The sequence below is a fragment of the Etheostoma spectabile genome, chromosome 21 (genome assembly GCF_008692095.1).
Source record: "Etheostoma spectabile isolate EspeVRDwgs_2016 chromosome 21, UIUC_Espe_1.0, whole genome shotgun sequence".
Taxonomy (NCBI): domain Eukaryota; kingdom Metazoa; phylum Chordata; class Actinopteri; order Perciformes; family Percidae; genus Etheostoma; species Etheostoma spectabile.
The window spans coordinates 12,146,101-12,163,127 of NC_045753.1; the positions used below are offsets into that span (position 1 = coordinate 12,146,101).

General features: G+C 39.0%; 2 protein-coding genes across 2 annotated transcripts in view; one reads left to right on the plus strand and one right to left on the minus strand.

Annotated features, from left to right (window-relative positions):
• The window catches only part of gucy2g (guanylate cyclase 2g), a 12,723-nt gene extending 3,615 nt beyond the window's left edge, over nucleotides 1–9,108 (plus strand). Inside the window, exons 6-21 of the mRNA XM_032501730.1 lie at nucleotides 318–453; nucleotides 552–655; nucleotides 858–1,024; nucleotides 1,154–1,291; nucleotides 1,423–1,506; nucleotides 1,900–2,004; nucleotides 2,214–2,285; nucleotides 2,918–3,080; nucleotides 3,183–3,338; nucleotides 3,673–3,850; nucleotides 5,536–5,676; nucleotides 5,898–6,090; nucleotides 6,950–7,124; nucleotides 7,485–7,583; nucleotides 8,808–8,899; nucleotides 8,992–9,108. Of these exons, the coding sequence (XP_032357621.1) occupies nucleotides 318–453; nucleotides 552–655; nucleotides 858–1,024; nucleotides 1,154–1,291; nucleotides 1,423–1,506; nucleotides 1,900–2,004; nucleotides 2,214–2,285; nucleotides 2,918–3,080; nucleotides 3,183–3,338; nucleotides 3,673–3,850; nucleotides 5,536–5,676; nucleotides 5,898–6,090; nucleotides 6,950–7,124; nucleotides 7,485–7,583; nucleotides 8,808–8,899; nucleotides 8,992–9,108 (2,120 nt within the window). The remainder of the gene's footprint in view (nucleotides 1–317; nucleotides 454–551; nucleotides 656–857; nucleotides 1,025–1,153; nucleotides 1,292–1,422; nucleotides 1,507–1,899; nucleotides 2,005–2,213; nucleotides 2,286–2,917; nucleotides 3,081–3,182; nucleotides 3,339–3,672; nucleotides 3,851–5,535; nucleotides 5,677–5,897; nucleotides 6,091–6,949; nucleotides 7,125–7,484; nucleotides 7,584–8,807; nucleotides 8,900–8,991) is intronic.
• A 1,500-nt stretch (nucleotides 9,109–10,608) lies between these two features.
• tectb (tectorin beta) lies at nucleotides 10,609–17,027 on the minus strand. Its single transcript, XM_032501756.1, has 10 exons — nucleotides 16,928–17,027; nucleotides 16,504–16,694; nucleotides 15,284–15,435; nucleotides 15,103–15,175; nucleotides 14,821–14,924; nucleotides 13,647–13,730; nucleotides 12,809–12,971; nucleotides 11,640–11,718; nucleotides 11,278–11,310; nucleotides 10,609–10,797 (listed from the first exon to the last, which is right to left on the minus strand). The coding sequence occupies exons 1-10, from the start codon at nucleotides 16,992–16,994 to the stop codon at nucleotides 10,724–10,726; spliced, it is 1,020 nt and encodes a 339-aa protein (XP_032357647.1). The 5' UTR covers nucleotides 16,995–17,027; the 3' UTR covers nucleotides 10,609–10,723.

A 17,027-nucleotide genomic window follows, 5' to 3' on the forward strand; every position in this document is an offset into this window, starting at 1 on the left:
ACAGAACATACAGACACTCAAGGTAAACACAAGACAGAAAATACAAGACCGGAGAGGAAACTAGGACACAAGCACAAGGAGACAAGACAGAACCAAAAATACCAAATAAGGAGGAACAAAAACAAAGCAAAATACCTAAACTGTAACAAAAATACTACAACACAAGTAAAAATACCTGCAAGTACTAAAAGTAAACAAACTCACTTTGCAGAATGGCTTAAGAATTCACAGCTATTCATTCTAGCATCTTTTTGGGCCCCCCTCACATGAGGGCCCTGGGTACTCAGTCCCCTTTAAATTACTGGTTATCATTGCAGGTGCCTCTGGACTAGTCCACTTTGACAACGAGGGGGAGAGAAATGTGGACTATTCCGTTTATGACCTGCAGAATGTGGGAGGCATCAATAAGTTTGTACCCATCCTCCATTTTGACAGTCAGACCAAAGCTGTGCGGTAAACTATGCATATAAATAAATATACCATCAAACAATCTAGCAGTTTTTGTTTATGAAAACATTTTGGGGAAATCACATCTAAAACTTTCCTTTCAGGCCAACGTCTTTGTTTGCTTCTTTGGTCTGGCCGAGAGGAAGACCCCCCTCTGACCAACCAGAATGTGGTTTCAACAATGAACTCTGTGAATGGCTCAGTAATGGTAAAAGTGACACTTGCAAAATGGCCCTCATGCAAACCAGAAATACACCAATTATTTCAGTTTTAATTGTACTTTTAGACCACTCATGACCCTCTAATGCATGAATTATGTTGTTGCACTTCAAAAGAATTCTGGCACAAATAAAGCAAACACTCAGGCCAAGTTAACCACCGTCATAACTTACTGTCTTGGTGGGACGCAGACATCACCCTGCTGGCTCTGCTCGTGACCTTCCCCATCATCGGTCTGCTGGCAGTTATGTGCATCGGAGTCCTCACTCTGCAGAAGTTACGTCTCAAGCTGAGGCTCGGTGACTCCTACTGGTGGCTGATCGACTACAGCAACATCACCGTCATCAGGAATAAATCAGTAAAACGCAGTAAAACAGATCAAGATTAAAAAGTGCATGAGCATGCATTTGTAGATGTACAAAGAGAGTGTATTTGCATGCCTGGCTTTGTTCTCACAACTTGTTTTGTGTGTTTTTGTGTCCTCCAGGGATCCCAGGGTTTATCTCTGAGCACCGCCAGACACAGTGGGAGCGGCGGCTCTCAGTCTAATTTCTCCAACAACAGCTATGGCCTCAGGGACAAGACAGGGAGAGAACATGTCTACACCACCATAGGTCTCTACCAGGTACCTGAGTTTAAAGTGGCACAGTTTCCATAAGTGGCAATTACAGATTCATGTTGAGAGTTACAGTGTGTTTAGATATGTCAAGATACGTCAGTGTTAACCCTTATTGGATGTAATGTGTTTCAATATAGGGAAATCAAGTGGCCATCAAGTACATCAAGAACCATGCTCACTGTATTGTCCAGAAACCTTCCATTATTGCAGAGTTCAATTTGGTAAAGTCCCTCTACTGATCAACCATTTTCTGGTTTGTCTACTGTCGTTTTTTTGTTTTCATTCTGATAAACTAAAAAGAATCTTATCACAGTGTTCACATGAAGAAAAAACATCATTAATTTAAAGATCCCATGTTGTAAAAAGTGAAATTTCTATGTCTAGGTGCTATATAAATACTGTTAAAGTAGTGCCCATATTATAGAAAAGAAAAATCACTTTTTGGGGGATTGGGTGTTATTTTGTGTCTCTGGTGCTATGAACCGGAATATGGGCAAAATATGGGACCTTTGAACGCTGAAGAGGTTATTCTTTGAGACGCATTTGAAGTAGTGTTTTCCTTATTTATGAAATTACATATTCTGCGCCTCACCATCTTGAACTCTTTAAGACAGATAAAAGAAATGAAACATGAGAACTTGGTTCAGTTCTTCGGTGTTTGCATCGAGCAACCAAATGTCTGTTTGGTCACCCAGTACTGCAGGAAAGGCAGCCTGAAGGTCAGCGTCTCCGCCTGTACTGCATGCACACACACTTCTACTTAATTTCATATAATGGTTTTAAACTGTTATCATTTACCCCGGCCCTTGTTAAACTCCCATGCATTGTGTTATGTGTATCCTTTGCCATTTCTAATTTTATATACACAATATTTTGTACAATTAACAACGCTTGATTACTCAATAAACGCTGTTATTTGTTTCTGCAGGATGTTCTGAGGTCGACAGATGTTGAGCTGGAGGGGATGTTTAAGCTTTCGTTTGCTTACGACATTGTTAATGTGAGTCAATTCATTTAAGACACTCAAATCATTGATAAAGCCTACAACGTTTAATAATGGTATTTTATAAATAATAAGGGAATAAAGAAATAGTAGGAAATAAATAAAAACATACAAGTCGTGTATGTTTATGTGTGGCAAAGCCTTCTTCACACTGCCAGAGAAACCCAATCGCCCTTCTGGGACGGCTGAAGAGATAAAAGTCATATTTTATATTGAGCTTTTCGCTATGAGGAAAATATGTGACATGCAATAACGTTGTCTGTAATGTATGTAATATCATAATAGTAATATTACATGATCAAATTAAAAGGTTCTCAGTTTTGCATTTCTGCTACTTTCAGAAGACGGAAACTATTTCTAAAATTCTTTTACTGAACAAAATGAACATTGAACTAAATATAAAAGGCACCACTAAAAAAGAATGACAGTTATATTTTAAGTTTTTTACTCATTTATTTTAATTCAACTTGTCCAAAAATATCTAATGGTCTATATGTATATTGGGCCAGTTGATATTGCGATGATGAAAATAAAAATTAAAAATGATATATTGTGCAGCCTAAATATTTTCTTATCTTAAAATTGCTGGAATCAACCAATGAAATTCCCAATGTTTATTTATGTTTTAGGGAATGGAGTTCATTCACAAAAGTAACCTGAGATTTCACGGGAACCTGAAGCCCAGCACCTGTCTGGTGGACAGTCGGCTCCAGATAAAACTCTCTGGCTTCGGCCTGTGGGAGTTTAAATATGGGGAAAAAAACAAGATCATCCCACTGGAAAACCCAGAAGGTTAATAAAACTCTCATCCAAAATATATTTGCATTGATGTTGGAATTGAATTTTAAGGAGAAATGTACCATAATGTGTGTGAGGTGATTTGATTTGTTGTAGCACTGTTCTGGACAGCCCCCGAGCTTCTGAGACGAGTCAGTCTCCAGGTCAACGGGATGCCCAAAGCTGACATCTTCAGCTTTGCCATCATCATGTGGGAACTCATGTACAATGCTAAGTATGGCCCGTATCATGAAGTCAACCTAGAGCCCAAAGGTCAGCATGATTCAAAGCATATTCATTCATTTTCTTTAGCCACTTATTCATTTACATAGTGGTAAATGATGTACAGCCATGCTAACAGCTCTGTGAGGCGCTTTGAGCTAAATGCTAACATCAACATTTAACATGCTCCTAATGATTAAAAGTTTCTGGGATTAATCCTTAGAAGGACATGGATGTGTTTTACCAAATTTCTTGGCAATCCATTAACTAGTTGTTGGCATTTTAGTTTGGACAAACATAGCATGATTTTAAGCATGGCTTAAAGGACCTCAAAGCAAACTCCCAACACTGTGATTCTTCCTCTTCTGCTGCATGTTTTCTATAGAGATTATCATGCAGTTGCAGAAGCCTTTCCAAGGTCAATATCTCCGACCAGCGCTGTCTGAGGAGCTGTGTGATGAGAACATTAATATACTGCTGAAGGCCTGCTGGAATGAAAACCCTGACCACCGACCGCCATTTGCGGCAATACGAAGACAGCTGAAGGACAACAGCCCAAATAGGTCAGGCCTCTGACATTTTATATTCCTTGGCCATAATATGCTCCGAAATGCTGTGAGAGAATAAATTGTTCTCCATGTCTCTACTTTGGGCCTGCAGGTGCAGTATGTAATCTGTTTATGCACCTTAATTTGACTTACTTTTTGCTTGTTGTCATGAATTTAAAAAGCCTTCAGAGAACGCATAACTTTGCCAGGGCTGTACAATTTTATAAATCTGTTTTCTCCTTTAAAATAAATGTAGTGACTAGATACATGTACCACATTTTCACTTAGGGACCAGTGTGTAGGATTTAAAGGGATCTATTGGCAGAAATGGAATATACAATATGTATGTTTTCATTTGTGTATAATAACCTGAAACTAGGAATCGTGTTTTCGCTTAGAATGACTCGTTCATATCTAAATAGGGTGCAGGCCTTGTCATTACCTGATCTATACTGGAAACCAAATTTGTTTAGGTCGTCTTCCCTGACCAATAAACTATTCTGACCCTATTCTAACCATCTCTGCACTGTTAGCCTGGACAGATTGGGCTGGGACAGGGTCCTCACGCACAGAGTCCGCCATGTTGCCCTGCCATGTTTCTACAGTTGCCTAGAAGGGGAGAAAATTACCCACTGGCTCTTCATATGGCCTTTTTACATGTTTTTCCATTACCTGCAGGCCCCCATAGGTTCTATTACAAGCTTGAAAAGGGAGGAGTGAGGGAAAGGTTATTCAGTTGGTTGCAACTCTCAACCTAACCACTAGACACAACTAAATCCTGTATACTGGTCCTTTAAGTTCGCGCAGTAGTTAAAGGGCAACTTCTGTATTTTAAAACCCTATTTTCCCATTTGTTTGTGTCGAAGTGACTGATGGGAACAACCATTTTTGAAATTGGTTCAGTATTATGGAAGACCACTGCAGTAGATGAGGAGAAACAAGCTGCAATGTAGCGTTAATGGGCCATTGCGCACCGGCAATTTATGTCCACTAAAAGTGCTAAACTAAAAGCAAAAAACTAAAAGTTTTGCCACTGACATGCTGAGATTATTGTTCTAATTTCTTAAGGATCCTTAAAGAGGTCGACCTTTTTGTTAAAGAGACCTTGTTGTTTAACATGAAACACCCCTGAAACAGCCAAACCACCCCAGACTTCATTTAAATCCACAATTTTTTATCATCGTAAAACACAAAAATCATTCAAAGTCAGAAACAGAACAAAACTATCAAAAGCAGTCTCGGTTTGTCTTTCCACTATTCTAACAATCACCACTCTGATTTGGCGGAAATAAACCCTTAACTTATGAATTTACATGTGAAAATTTGTTGGCTCTATACACTAAAAGTATTGTTTATTTACATGAAATTGGAGCCTGTCAGTAGTCGACAGAAACATTTGCCCTTTAGGATCACATGAGTGGTTACAGCGTTCTCGCCCAATACTGGACCATTTCCAAAGATTTTTGTACACTCACTCCCTTACTTAGACACCAATGGATGGAAAAATCGGGTCCAGGTGGAAAAATACCGGAATTACCCTTCAAGGAGTCAAAAGCAAACATGTTCATAAATGCCCATGTGTTAGTGTTAAGATTATCAAAATGAAAATGAAAATCTGAGACATTCTGTTGACTAACAAACGAACAAACTCAAACCAAACACTCCTTAAAGGAGGTGATCCTGACTTTTTTGTACTATAGTCATGCAAATATCTTGGATAATATGGTGGATAAGTTGGAGAAATATGCAAATCACTTGGAGGAGGTGGTGGAGGAGAGGACCAATCAGCTCACAGTAGAGAAGACCCGTGCGGACATGCTTCTTTCCAGCATGTTACCAAGGTAACATATCTATGTGAATTGAAAGCCTGTGGCTTATTGACCTCTTCTGAGTCCTGACACATTTCTTATTCTTTTCATTATCTTCATTTTATGCATAAAATAAATAAAAAAATGTATCAATCCTTTAAAATCATATAAACATATGGCTGGAGGCACCGGTTGAACAGGTGTCCATGACTACATCCCTCACCTTGTCAGTGCTGGTGCTTCATTGGGCGTAGGTACATCGCTGAAAAGCTGATGGCGGGGAAGTCAGTGGAGCCTCAGAGCTACGACATGGTGACCATCTTCTTCTCCGACATAGTGGGCTTCACGTCCATGTGCTCCGTCAGCTCTGCGATGGAGGTGGTGACGTTCCTCAACGACCTCTACAGCCTCTTTGACGACATCATCAAGATATACGATGTCTATAAAGTAAGTCACACAACGATTTCATTCTCACATTCAACTTTATGCATTGAAGGGAGTGTACATTTTCAAAACATGTAGGCTAGATGAGTTTGTGTACTGTTTCTACATGTTATATGCTTCAGTGAAACTGCATGTGTGGGGATTTGATTGCAGATAATCAGTGACGATCATAATTGTTTTTTAAAGATTATTTTTTGGGGTATTTCGGCCTTTAATCATCAGGACAGCATTAAAGGGAAAGAAAGGGGGAAGACATGCAGGAAACCTCTGTGTTGATTAATGAACCTCTTCAGTTTATGGCCGCATGCTCTGCCAACTGAGCTACTGGGGTGCCCTGTACGTTGTTTTTTTAAAAGACTGTTTGTATTTTTCACTCTTGTGTGTGTATTAGATATGAAGGTATAGCCAGCAGCTGGTTAGCTTAGCTTAGCATTAAGACTAGAAAACAGCTAGCCTGGCTGGCTAGGACACAAATGTAACACAATCATAAAGAAAGACAACTAAAGCTTCTCTAAAGTCCACTTAAAGACACATGCAATCTTGTTTTTTGTGTACACATGAAACAAATGACATTTAACATAAATTGTGTTACCGTTGCACAGAGCCAGCCTAGCTGTCTCCAGTCTTTATGCTAAGCTAAGCCAACTGGCTATAGCTTCCTTTTTATTGCACAGACATGAGAGTAGTATTGATGGTTTCATCTAACTCTTGGCAAGAAAGCCATTAAGCTAATCTGAACCTTTCCTTTAAAATGTCAAGATTTTTAATTTATTGCACAATGCTTTTGGCAGAAAAAAAACTACTTACTTTAAATCCCCCCCAAAAGAATTGTCAGTAAAACTAAAACTGTCTTCTTTGGAAGGTGGAAACAATTGGTGATGCATATATGGTAGCAAGTGGTCTACCCATCAGCAATGGCTACCAGCACGCTTTGGAGATCTGTACAATGGCGCTTCATTTCCTGAGTGCCATCAAGGTCTTCAAAATCCACCACATGCCAACAGAGAGTCTTGCAATCCGCATTGGGATACATTCTGGTAGGACATTTTTATTTGACTTTTTATTAAGTGCAAAGTATTTTGTTTTGTTTTGCCTGTTTCCCTTTATAATGTACTTGGATTAATTAAAGATGGCAACCAATATGGTATTCTTTGTATAGTTTCCATGCACTATTTGTTATTTCTTCATATCCTTGTACACTTAATATTTTCAAGGAACCAGAAATGTTGTAATTAAATAAAAAGTGAGTAAAAGTGACTGGCATTGTACAGGATAACTGGTTCCATCTAAGTTCGCAGAGTTTCTGTACAGTCCAATGCTGAAGTTGGTGCATGAAATATTTGAGATTTGAGAAGTTTGAATGCACAAACAGAACCAGTTTGTTGTGGGTTTTGTAGGTCCAGTGGTTGCAGGAGTGGTAGGCACCACTATGCCTCGCTACTGTCTCTTTGGTGACACGGTGAACATGGCCTCTCGCATGGAAAGTAACAGCTTACGTAAGTGCAGTGAAGTCACACCGTTGCAGAGGCTATTCACAACAGCCAAGGCAGGTTTATTTCAGCAACAGTGCTTAATTAAAAAAACAGATAAAACACAGGAATAAAAGTTACAGTGCCGTATAACAAATTAAACATTAAAAAAATGAACAACCATTTAAAGAAAGGCAACATAAAAAAAAGGTATTCAGCCTTGATTTAAAAGAGCTGAGAGTTGCAGCGTACCTGCAGTTTTCAGGGAGTTTGTTCCAGATATGTACATATGTACAGTGTGTATAAGTACGTATGTGGAGCATAAAAACTGAACTCTGCTTTCCTCTGTTTAGTTCTGACTCTGGGGACAGAAAGCAGACCTGTCCCAGATGACCTGAGAGGTCTGGGGGGGTCATAGTGTAGTAGCAGATCCGAAATGTATTTTGGCCCTAAACTGTTTAGTGATTTATAAACTAGCAAACATCTTTTAAAATCAATCCTTTGAGGCACAGGAAGCCAGTGTATAGATTTCAGAACTGGAGTGATGTGATCCAGTCTCTTGGTCTTAGTGAGGACCCAAACAGCAGCGTTCTGGATTGATTTTATAGGGAGACCTGTAAAGACACCAGTACAGTAGTCAAGTCTACTGAAGATAAAAGCGTGGACTAGTTTTTCCAAATCCTGTCCTGTTGACACATATTAAGTCATTTAACCCTTGATATATTCTTAAGGTGATAGTAGGCTGACTTTGTAATTGTCTTAATGTGGCTGCTGAAATTCAAGTCTGAGTCCATGACTACACCAAGATTTCTGTCTTTGTCTGTTGCTTTTAACAAAGGGGATCGTTGTCAATGTAGGGAACCCCAGTATAGGTCTGAGTGAAATATCATGAAACCAATTCATGATGGGTTGCCTTTTAAAATCCAAATCAAAAATAAATAATTGAATTTATAAATATATGAATATGCCCTTAAATGTTCCAAACATAATATTAAAATAAATGTAGGCATTAATAACTGAAAACATGATAGTGATCATGACAAATTGATATTTCTGTGTTAATTTGCTTCTTCTTCTAGTAATCCTAATTATTGATTTAATTATATATTTTAAATTATTCCTGTCATTTATTTAGTTGGGATTATTTTAGCATTTATTATTTATATATGCATTTTTTATTTTATTTGCTTAAAATCTATTTACTTATGTATTTATTATTCATGTTTGACACTCTCTTCTGTATATTTACAGCCTTGAGGATTCATATATCTCAGTGCACTGCGGACATTTTGGTCCAGGCTGGATCGTTTGTACTGGAGGAAAGAGGGGAAGTTGAAATGAAGGTGACTTAAGAATCTGCATGTTTTAGTTTTCTTTTTTAACCAATGAGATATGCAAACTATGGTTTTGACCCGTGTGTTTGTGTCAATGACAGGGTAAAGGATCTCATAAGACCTACTGGCTGCTGAGCAAGGAGGGATTTAATCCTCCTGTGATTGCACATAGCCCTCCACCAGCTGACAGTCTCAAACTACAGACAGAGGTACAGTGAACTTTTTCTTTAAAGACAGCCATCAGAGACAAGTCTATTTTCAAGCACAGTTGGCATGTAGTATGTACAGTTAGCATGTCTTATATCATGTTGGTGTATTTTCACCTGTATTTGTGATATCGCTGCTCTAGAAACTGGGAATGGTCAGAGCTGCTGAGAAAAAGACGCAGAAAACCATGGCCAAGACTATGACGACTACAGTGCAGATTTAAAGAACAAGGGGACATTCTGATCAGATTTTGGACAAATATCTGAAAAGAATAATTCAGTAGGTCTCACAGAATTCAAAACGACTTGTAAAGAGGAGACAAAATGTGAACAAAGACTGGAGGGATAACACATATTGTAGAGCTGGAAACCTGGATTACAACACTTGTGTTTTCAGACTCTTGCAAAAAGCCACTACAAGACTTTTAAAGTGGCCAGTTTTCTGTACTTTTCACACTACTCCACTTTCTCTCTTGTTGTTTTGTTTTCACACCGCCTGACTGACCGGCGACAGGGGCTCAAAAATTACAAGATCTTTCACCAGGAGGCAGTGTTGCCAACACTTTTCCAATTAAAAGTAGCTAGCACTAGCCCCAAAAGTCGCTAGATGACAGCATACTTTCATTTGTATATTGGTGACGTCATCACGTATCGTTTGCATCAAGCTTAACGGTTGTGTCAGCCTTCAGAGTCATGATGGTCCAAAGTCACTAAATGCGTTGCTAGTCGCTTTTTGGAAATTAAGTCGTTAAGAGGGTCACTAAATTAACATCAATGCCCGGGGGAATCCTCCAGTCTAGTCTCTACACTACATTTTGACACAGAAACACACATGAGAAGTGACAAGGGACATAACGTCATAACATACACAAGACAGGGTTCTTGGATGTCCGCTAGAAACAAGCGCTGCATGTTGTAGAAGAAAATTAAGACAGGAGCTTTTAGGAGAAGTTGTTGTTGACACACGTGTTCACCAATCAGCCTGTTTCCCGACGTCTCTTTACTATTTACAGCCTGCTTTCTCAACGTGCAACAACAACATTGGTCAATGTTGCACTTGCAACACATACAGTAAATTACAGACGACCCATCCCTCTGGTTTCCCTTCAGCCCGTATCTTGTGCTCTCATTGGCTGTGGCTCCCTGACCGAGTCCCCGACAGCTCCAGATATTTAGCCTGCTAGATATCTGGAATGTGAGGCGCCAGCGAGCCTCTCGTCTCGTGTTTTTCAACAGTTCACACATCACGCTCGAGCATCGTGTCCTTGCACGCAGTCAAATTGGTTTTGAAATATATGTTCTAGAATCTGTATATATATCAAAGTATGCTTAGACATCTGAAGTATTTTTATTATGTTGCTGCCATGTTCAGAGAGATTTTAAAATAGTTTATTTATTTACCAACATTGCAAGGATTCCTGGAAGAGGTTTTAGAGATTTGTAGATAATTAAATACAAAAGGGACAAGGATCTTTCTTTTTTAAATAGTCAATTAATCTTTATTGGAGTAAGCAGTGAAGCAATGTATGTGACATTTTAAAAGATTATCCAATAAATGTGCTACTTACATGTAATATCTGTATGTGATAATGATTTGAATGTGGGTTGGCATGAAGATAGGTTTTTACTACATTCTTGATCCATTCACTAAATCACAACATGTGTTTATGAGGACCGCCAGCAGGATGAATAGTGAAGTGCCTGTGGTGGAAAAAGGCAAAGAAAATACAGATCGGATCAAATGCCGATGAAAAACCAACCTTCAACAGGAATAGCCAAGCAGTAGTTAGCACTGACTTCATGTTCTCTCAATTTTATAATGACTTGTAGGTCAACAAATAATTTAATAAAGTATTTTCCCATCGGAATTTGATTTCTGGTAGGGCAGAGAAAGCTTTGAAACCGCATTCAAATCACCATCTTAGGAAAGAAAATATACTGTGGTTTTTATGCTCACAGGCGCTAGGGGAGAGCGAGACAAAACCTATTAAACTAAAAAAAAAAGTCATATAACCATTCCAATGACTCCAAAGCTGTTCAGTTAAGGTAAATAAGGCTAGAAAAAAAGCTACATTGTTCCCCTTTAACTGAATGAACTAAACATCAGTAGTTTTAAAATCCTAAATATTAGACTTCAAATACAATTTCAATCACATTTATCATTGCATCACATTTGTTTACCTTTTATGTGTCCATTATTGGAGGAATCAATTCCTGTCAAGAGATATAGACATCATAATACAAAATAAAAGCGTATACAGTAAAGACAAAAAAAACAAACATTAAGTACCTTGAATTGAATAGTCAGCTGTTGGAGTCTTCATTTGAAAGAGGGGGACATAGCAATGCTACAGTTGCCATTTATTATTTATTTAATGTCACCTCAACTGTTTTTTTTTAATAATTGTAACTTCACCTGGATGTTTGACTCTTACTGAGCAGATTGATGTTAAGGGCAGTGTTTTGAAATGTCTCGAAACTTTGGAAGGGATGTTTGATATTGTGAGAAGCTGAAACCCCCCCAGGATGTAACTGTACTGTACCTTTGATGTGAAACTCGGCAGTAAGGATCCCTCCACTTGGCTCTGCCTGCAATGACAGACTTCTGACAGAGCAGGGGGCCTTTAGGAAAGAGACAAGGAGGAAACAAGAGTTTCATTTTTGTCACATTAAACTAAGAATAACCATAACATCCCAAACAGATTGGGAGGACAAACTTCTGTTAAACTCCTATTAAAAGGTGAGGTTGTTCACTGTACGCTACTTCATATTATTTCCTCCCTCCCACTCTTTATCAGCAACCGACCAAATAAGTAGAAGTCCGGCATAAAAGATTTTACAAGTAAAAGTACAGACGTGTTATTACCTAGACGTGCTTTAAGTATCAAAAGTAAACATACTCATTCTGCATTAAAATATCCTCTATGGCTGATAAATGACATAAGACATTATTAGATTTTTGATAGTCTTGCATCAGTGCTTCGGCAGGGTTTTAGTTGATTGAGGTGGAGCTAGCTTTAACTATACACAGTTAGTTCAGTGGTTCCCAACCTTGGGGCACGAGTCCCTCCAAAGGGTCACAAGTTAAATCTACAGGGGTTGTGAGATGATGACTGGGAGAGAAAAGAATACAAAACAACTCAATCTATATTCATTCTTTGGAGTTTTCTCTAGTGGAATAACTGGGTAAGTAGATCTCTTCTGAAGTTAAACAACTTGAGTTAGCTTAAAACTCACAAGCCAAACGAGGTTGGGAACCCCTGGTTGAACCTTTAACAATTACCGGTAACTCAATTTTAAAAGCTTTTCACATGTTTAAAAAAAATGGAAAACATGAATATAATAAATAAAATAATGCTGTCATGAATTGGAATTCTGCCTCATTTGTACATTGCTTTGGACAAAAGTGTCTGCAATACAATTACATTTTAATGTAAAAGGAGTAAAAAGAACAACATTTACCTATGAAATGTAGTTGCGTAGAAGTATTAAGTAGCAAAAAATGGAAACACTCAAGTTAGGTACCTCAAAATTGTACTTAAGGACAGTACTTGAATAATGGACCTACTTACTCTCCACCACAGGAAACACATACTGTACTGTATGGCATATTTCTAAAGGGCATTAGATGGATTATAATTGGAGAGAAAGAAATAAGATAATCATGTTTTGCAGTGGTTTGATGTTGGATATGATATCAAAGTGTACTCACTGGCTGACAGACAAGCCTCTCTCCGTCACAAACCTGGACCTCACAGTGAAGCCAGACGGTGGAAACCTTCTCCAGCCTTTGGAAGCGAAAAGAATTGAACTTGAACATGGAGCGGCTGTCTTTGGCGTTCTCAAAAATAGTCACAGTGTGGTCGGAGGGGCAGCTGTTGGAAGACAAAAAAACTGTTCAACCTAGATTTCTGTTGAACCTGCTGGAGAAGTATTCGTTCACATTCAACTACATTGTAGTCTATAGCCATGACGTTCCACTTCCGGGATTGTTCAGGTGCAGCTGGAAATTCTGCTGGATGTCCGGTACCTTCGCCTTTCTTTGTGTTGGCATTTCAAACACCAGTGGATTTATGAGGACTATGGTTAACTGCCCCTCAGATCCCTGCAGGGTAAATCTAGACAGCTAGCTAGACTATCTGTCCAATCTGAGTTTTCTGTTGCACAATTAAAACAACTTTGAATCGTACACAGGTTCCACCAAAACAAGTTCCGCCCCGAGGTTATTTTGCAGAGGCGCTGTTGCTCGGTGTGGCATTTAGCGCCGCCCGAGACGATTGTGATTGGATTGAAGAAATGCCAAAAAGTCAAGGCACGTTTTTCTTCCATCCCGAAATGCTGTGTGGACTAACCAGAACCTCCTCCGCAGCACTGTGGAAGAAGGTCTGGCAACGTGAGACTAACTACACAGTAAAACATCATACAGGATTTTTTATTACAACTCAGAGGAATTAATTACATTAAAACACATAGGCAGACTGAACAAATGATTCAAGTTGATATACAACTCAATTTTGAGGAAGAAAGGGACTTTATATTTTACTTTGTACCTGTTAATGATGAGACTCCACCTTTTCTTGTCTGTTGAGTAAGGAGTGGGAGTGGACCAGCAGTTGTTTATAACAACTTTGAATCTGAGAGGTACCGCAAAAAAACATGGGTTAGAAATTGAGCGGTATCCTCCTGCACAGGAATATACCAGGTAAACCTCCTTTATGTTTCCGGCTTGTTTTCTCAGCTCGTTGGTTTGACTGTCAGCAACATAACGGAAAACTCACTGACCAGATAAGTATGTGACCCATGACATTTTTAAGCAGAACCAAACCATTGGGTAGATACACAAAATATTTATCACTTTTGTTAACATTGCAAGATGGGGCATTTGTGTCCCGACTGGGAAAATTCACACTGCATTAAAATTGTGGGATAGAGCAGTGGTTCTCATAATAATAATGTACCCTTTTCGACCTGTTTCTTTAAGCCAACTACCCCTGACCAGTGCTAATCGTTTTTGGTAAGAAAAAAAGTCTATATAAAGAGGAACAGTACAGCGCTGTCAGCCACAGATTTACTTTACAACAGCCTTGTAATCGAAAAAAACAAACTCATGCTAATGAGAAAAAGGAGACGAAAAAAATGTAAAAAAAATACAAAATCTTGGAAAATGATGGTAGAAAGAAGGAAGGAAGTAAGGCAAGAAGAGGTCGAAAATAGTATCAAAAACTTCAAAAACAGTGACATAACGTCAAAAAAAGTGAGAAAAAGTAAAAAGTAAAAGGACAGCAGAAGGAAGGATGGCAAGAGTCGGTCCGAAGCAGGCGGCACAAAAGTCAAATTTTTGGTAGGAAAACAAGTCTACATAAAGAGAAACGATGTTCTGGACAGCCTTCTAACTATCAAACAGTTTGTTAAATATCTCACGTACCCCCTGAAGTCCTCCAAAGTACCCCTAGGGGGACACATACCCTCATTTGAGAAACACTGGGATAGAGCATGCCTCGGTGGAGATCTGCGCTCTCTGAGTGCCCTTGGAGTTAACATTTTCTGTTTTGTACTGATTGATTTGTACCTATTATTGTCATTATGTTTCTCCATATTGTAATCGTCCTAATTATTTCCTCTCTCTACAGACAGTTACTGCATGTCATTCCATTTGCACGTGAATATACTTCACTGAACGTAAACAATCTTTAAATATCTTTAGGGACAAATGTGTTGATATACCTGTTACTTAGTCCTTTTGCCTCGATGCCAATAAAAACTTCAGTGCCGATCTCAGAGGCGTCGATCACATAAGGAGCGTCCTTGGCATTCAGGAACTTTGAATTCTACAAATTATATATATGGCCGTAAAATGGTAATCGTACACCAAATAGCTTGTAATTATAAGGTTATTATACCTGAGAGCCATTTTGCACATGATTTATTAAACAACATGTCTAGAGAAATTGCATGATTGCATTGGACATGTTACTTCCACAGGAGAATCTGTGGGCGGCTACTCACCGTGAACACATTCATAGACAACTGTGAGCTAAAAGTGCCTAAACTCCCGTTGTTGACATAAACTGTAGCCACTCTGGAAAAAGCAGAGGGTTTAGTAAAAACACTGCAAGTCATTGGGTTAGAATGCACTTCTTTTCTGCACGGTAACTGTGGTTGCCGCGTGTCTTGGATTGATGCTTACCTTTGACTGAACACTGCATTATTTACAAGGTAGGCTGCTCGGTACATGCAGCTGAAGGTGTAGTTGACCGGCTGGTTTCTGACTGTGAGCAACGTGTCGTTGGACACGATGGAGTTATGGAAGACGTACTTGGGGTCTTTGCCTGGCATGTACTGTGGAGAACAATCAACATCAGAGGAAATATGAATTATAGTAATAGTAATCAATACTCTTTTATGTTAAAAAAAAAAGTGAAGATGTGAGACAGAAACGTAAAGAGACAGATCTGATTTTTGGTTGAAGGTGCTGTTTTTTCCGTCTGTCTGTTTTTCCGTCTGTCATCAGGATTATTTAACATTTCCTTGCCCCATTTTCATGAAAGTTGGTGGAATGGTTTAGCATTGGCCCAGGAAGGACCCATTACACTTTGAAGCGGATTCAAATCATGTGCCGGATACAACCATTTTTTTCCCACTTTCAATAGAAGCCCACATTATCTATAAACACAGGTGTTTATAGTTAATGTGGCTGCTTGGACCTTTTCCAGGACTGTGTTATACTTAGTGATTGACATCTTCCTGAGTCCACTATTAGTGTTGTTGCACCTGTAATAGCGGGACAAAGGACACCTTTGTCCTCCTTATTGGTAGAAAGAATTTGTGACCTATCAAAGCTCCGGCCCACCTTCAATCTGTAAAGAGTCTAATCAGCCAGACTAACTGAAAACACCGGTGTGGGTGCGAGATAGGGCGTTTGTGCTGCATTCAAGTGGTGTCGAAATAATTGGAGACATGACTTCCTGACTGGGAATACACACTTTTGTTAACATTAGGTGACAGAGCATGCCTTGGCAGAGGTTTGCGCTCTTTGGGTGACTTTTCTGGTTTGTTGTTTGTTTTAATTTTCTCATATTTTTTCCTCCTCTCCTTTTTGTTGTTGTTACTGTCTTGTTTTTTTATATATAATTTCTTTAAATTGACTTGTTGCTGTTGTAGGCATTTCCATGTACATTAAGTTTATCTATAATTGCCATAACCTAATTTATGATTTCCATAAACAGGAATATTATCTCTGGTTTTCAAACGCCAATGTTGATTTGAAGCACCGCAAACTAATTCCAATCACCTTCCTTGAAATGGGGTAGTGGCAAAATCATCAGAGGAAGCTGTATGAAGCTGGGCCAATTAATAAAACAATTCCTCCTCTCCATGGCTAGGTACTACAGGTAATGTGACCCTCACCTCAGACTGTGTGCCGCAGTACGAGTGGTTTTTGGGTGTCAGGTCTGGGATGGTGAAGCGGTAGTACCCTGGGCTGTGTGTTCCAGAGTAGCAGACTCCACCCAGAGACAGCTGGTCAATCTCCCAGCCGTAAGGACACTCTGGGACGTTGGCAATGATGGCGTTGGGGAAACATGACACTATAACATAGTCTGAAATAAGACACAATCAGAGAGACATAGTTGTATCATTATTTAGCCTCTTCACTGTAAAAACTTTAACATTTTGCATATTACACTCAATATTATGTCATCTTGCATTAGTTAAACTCCCAATGAATCTGACAAAGGACAGCTTGAATAACACGGAATCTGCAGGATGTTCTGTGTAGGTAACATGACACAAGCACATAATTAGCTACTAATGTGTACAGTTGTGATGTTACCTGCTTTTTGGGGAGAGCATGTCCATGCAACAGGCAAAAGCATCAATAATGCACCGACAGAAGCCATACTGTGATGCTGCGAAGATTTAAGATGTTAGTA

Coding starts and splice junctions, on each gene's coding strand:
- tectb (XM_032501756.1), bottom strand. CDS start 16,994: ATGGCTTCTGTCGGTGCATTATTGATGCTTTTGCCTGTTGCATGGACA. Junction 16,695..16,927: donor ATGCTCTCCCCAAAAAGCAG/GTAACATCACAA, acceptor GTCTTATTTCAG/ACTATGTTATAGTGTCATGT. Junction 11,719..12,808: donor AGAGGCTTGTCTGTCAGCCA/GTGAGTACACTT, acceptor TCTTTCCTAAAG/GCCCCCTGCTCTGTCAGAAG.